Source organism: Triticum aestivum, chromosome 1A, assembly GCF_018294505.1.
Source record: "Triticum aestivum cultivar Chinese Spring chromosome 1A, IWGSC CS RefSeq v2.1, whole genome shotgun sequence".
NCBI lineage: Eukaryota > Viridiplantae > Streptophyta > Magnoliopsida > Poales > Poaceae > Triticum > Triticum aestivum.
The window spans coordinates 264,705,468-264,708,828 of NC_057794.1; the positions used below are offsets into that span (position 1 = coordinate 264,705,468).

A 3,361-nucleotide genomic window follows, 5' to 3' on the forward strand; every position below is an offset into this window, starting at 1 on the left:
TGGGACTGGACATGGGATATCGTACTGCCCGGGCTGAAATGGTGGAGCCCGTTGAATGGCATTTTTTGTCCGGACCGGACAAATAGGGGCGGAATGGGGGAGCCTGTTGGAGATGCGCTTATAGTTTTCTTGTGAGTTGTGAAGCCTTCACATGAAATGCCGAGTAGAAATGCAGAATGAAATATGTGGGTTATATACTTCCACCTTTGTTGCTCATTCTAGAACCTTTATACCACAAATACTTTTTAGCATTGCTGTCTATATACATTTTCTTACCGTAGCTTCCGGCATTTGATTTTGACTAAATAAAAGGCTATCAGAGCATTTCTGCTCCACAGTTAGGTTGTATGGAGTATTTCTTGGCGATATCCGAATGACACTTTCATTTCAGCAGCTGTCCTTTTATAACCAATATTTACCAAATGCTAATACATTCAACCTTTTAGATTATTACCGTGTTATGAGTCAACAGAATTATATTATCTAGCTAATGATTAAATAGATGTGCCATATCCCTCTATTCTGAACATGTGATTGTTCGGCTGGTGCCTGGGGACTCCGTGAGCTGCTCCTAAGGTCGCTCACCCCAGACACTTAGTCCTTCTCCTGGGCGAGCTGGTCATGTATATTTGTGTCTGTGTAACAATCCTTTACTAGCTTATTTCAGTGTGTGTGGGTGTGGCGTGTGTGTTTGAGGCGAGGGTCTTTATGCCCTCTCCTCTGTACATTTCCTTCAACTTAATGAAATAACAGGCAGCTCTCCTGCTTGTTCTATTATTTACTTTGCTATTGTTGTCAAATGCCTTCCAGTTGCCTCAAAGTGCTGCCCGCAAGATCCTGTCAGCAGCGCCACCAGCAGAATCTAATTCATTCCGCGTTGACTTCCGGTCTTCACATGTTCACTACCTTAATAACTTGGAGGAAGATGCCTTGTATAAAAGGTGGCGAAGCAACCTCAATGAGGTCTGTTCACTTATCTTTTATCAACATATTGAACGGAGATTGTCATTTGACCGTTGCTTCTGTGGCAAGTCAAATGAGGAACTTGAATTCAAATATATTATTTTCATGCTTTAGGGGCATAAGGGAATTGCATGTATGTCTTTAAATCTTGTCCATAAGATATCTTAAACAGCAGTATCGCCATGGTTTCACTTATCGTCAATTTTTTCTAGCATGGTTGCTATTGGTTTGTTGCAATGCTGTTACGTTTTTAATTTTCTCTACCATCTATGGAAAAGTTCATTGACTATCTCTGTTGGGGTTCTAACTGTAAGTAGTTTATGCAATACACCATTTATTTGGCTGTTCCTCCCCATACCCTGGTTAAATTGTATCACATAACTACTTGCAATCTTTAATGATTATCTCTTCTTTTTTTACTTCTTTCTTTGTAGCTATTGATGCCAGTGTACCCTGGTCAGATGCGTTACATCCGTAAAAATTTGTTCCATGCTGTGTATGTGTTCGATCCAGCTTCAGCCTGTGGTGCAGAGGCTAGTCTCTTTCTTACCTTTTCTCTTAGTACGCATTTGTTTTTCACACACTCTTTATGCTGTGCTCATTTATTGGCTTGGTATTTCCATTTCACTTGAAACTTTACAGACCATTGACACAATCCTGTCTCTGCACCAAGATAGTGTCCCTGTAAGGTTTGGTATCATAATGTACTCTTCTAGACTCATAAATGTTATTGAAGAAAATGATGGATCCAAGAGCGATGAAGACACTTCCACTTTGGTAATCATGTTTTCTGTATTTCATTACTGTGATTTGTTGGGAGCTCTTTGCTTGGATGTATACAACAGCAAATTGGTTTTACATCATTGCTACCTATGTCTGGGACAATTTCTACCTCTCTTTTTCTAGCCCTTGTCATTACTAGTGCTTTTTGGGTACATGAAATAATAGAAGCACATAATTACACTCGATTGCATATTATCATCATGATGTCCAGCTTTTTCACAGCAAGGATTTGTATCATAATACTATATATTAAAGCAACATTAATATGGTCTTCCAGCTTCACATAGGTTCCTTTCTTACACTTGTAGGGTGATACTAGTGTAAACTTGATATTTGGGATAACTACCTTGCAGAGGATGGCTACACACCCTCATAGAATGAGGAGATAAACTAAACTGGGATGATGAAATTTAGATGGGATATGGATAATTCTTTTTGCTTGATCTTGTAAGTTGCCATAGCCATTATAGGCATGCTTGATTTATCCCTTAGGACTGAACTTGATCTCACTCAAAACTCTCAAGCATAACTTTGTAACCAACTAATAACCTATCCCTTTAACCATCTAATCAACTAACTAATCTATCCCATTTCCGTGCATGCTATTTTCACATGTGCAGCACATGGCACATGCTGGACTTAGCATGTAACTAGAAAGGAAGAACATTGGGCCAGTGTAAAACTTATTAATCTATGTTATATTCCTGTGACACAATTCTCTAAAACTTACACTGGATTATGACTACTTAATTGCATAGCGTCATTATTCCTGTGACATAATTCTCTAAAACTTGCTCTCCTATCCATTCATACCGCGCCCCCAACTAATGTATTTTCTTTTGTACAGATAATGAGGCTTTTCTTGTACATCAAGGAGACATACTCGACACAATTGGCATTCCAATTCCTAAGCGATGTGAGTTAGCTCACCAAATTTGAATCAGTTATAAGCTTAACGATTCTAGCCTGTCTGCTGATAATCTTTTGCGTTGCTGGGTTATGTGCATTTTTATTATTCGCAGCGCTGCTATCTGTTAGACGCGTGTATATTAGCTGTGTGATCACCATTGTATAAGGGGTTTCTTGCATACATGCCTTGTGTCATTTATACATTTTGGTCTAGAGCCACATAATGGATGAAAATGCTATTCATAAGTTATAACATGGTATTGTAGAAATGTAGAATTGCATGCACCAACCAGTTCACCCAAAAGTTCAAGCTGATGGTAAAAGGTGGGCACTGCGCTTATACTTCAACACCCCCTCTCATGTGTGGCTATGTCAGGTCTAAACGCGGGTACCAGCCAGTTCACCCAAAAGCTCAGGCTGAATAACTGATGGGAAAAAGCGGGCAATGTACTTATCCTTCAACAGGTATAAGAGGGAAACTAGGGCTTTCTCCCGCCCTAAGGTTTCCTGATGGCAGCCACGGATGCTCCTCCCACCACCATCATCATTACACTTGCGCCGCTTGTTTTTTTGGCCACTACCATCAGATCGATCTCCGCCGTCTTCATTGTTTTAGCCTCGCCAATCTCTGCTGGCTTTGTCTGGCCAGGCTCATCCCCAGCTGGTGCTCTCCCCAACACCATTGTCCTCTCATCCTGCAGAGCTC

At 40.5% G+C, this 3,361-nt stretch overlaps 1 protein-coding gene across 3 annotated transcripts in view; it reads left to right on the forward strand.

Moving 5' to 3' along the window:
* Positions 1–3,361, forward strand: part of LOC123045395 (UDP-glucose:glycoprotein glucosyltransferase) — a 22,342-nt gene that overhangs the window by 7,266 nt on the left and 11,715 nt on the right. For all 3 annotated transcript variants that reach the window (XM_044468459.1, XM_044468443.1, XM_044468451.1), the window contains exons 10-13: positions 811–963; positions 1,398–1,496; positions 1,606–1,740; positions 2,594–2,662. In XM_044468459.1, coding sequence (XP_044324394.1) covers positions 811–963; positions 1,398–1,496; positions 1,606–1,740; positions 2,594–2,662 — 456 coding nt within the window. The remainder of the gene's footprint in view (positions 1–810; positions 964–1,397; positions 1,497–1,605; positions 1,741–2,593; positions 2,663–3,361) is intronic.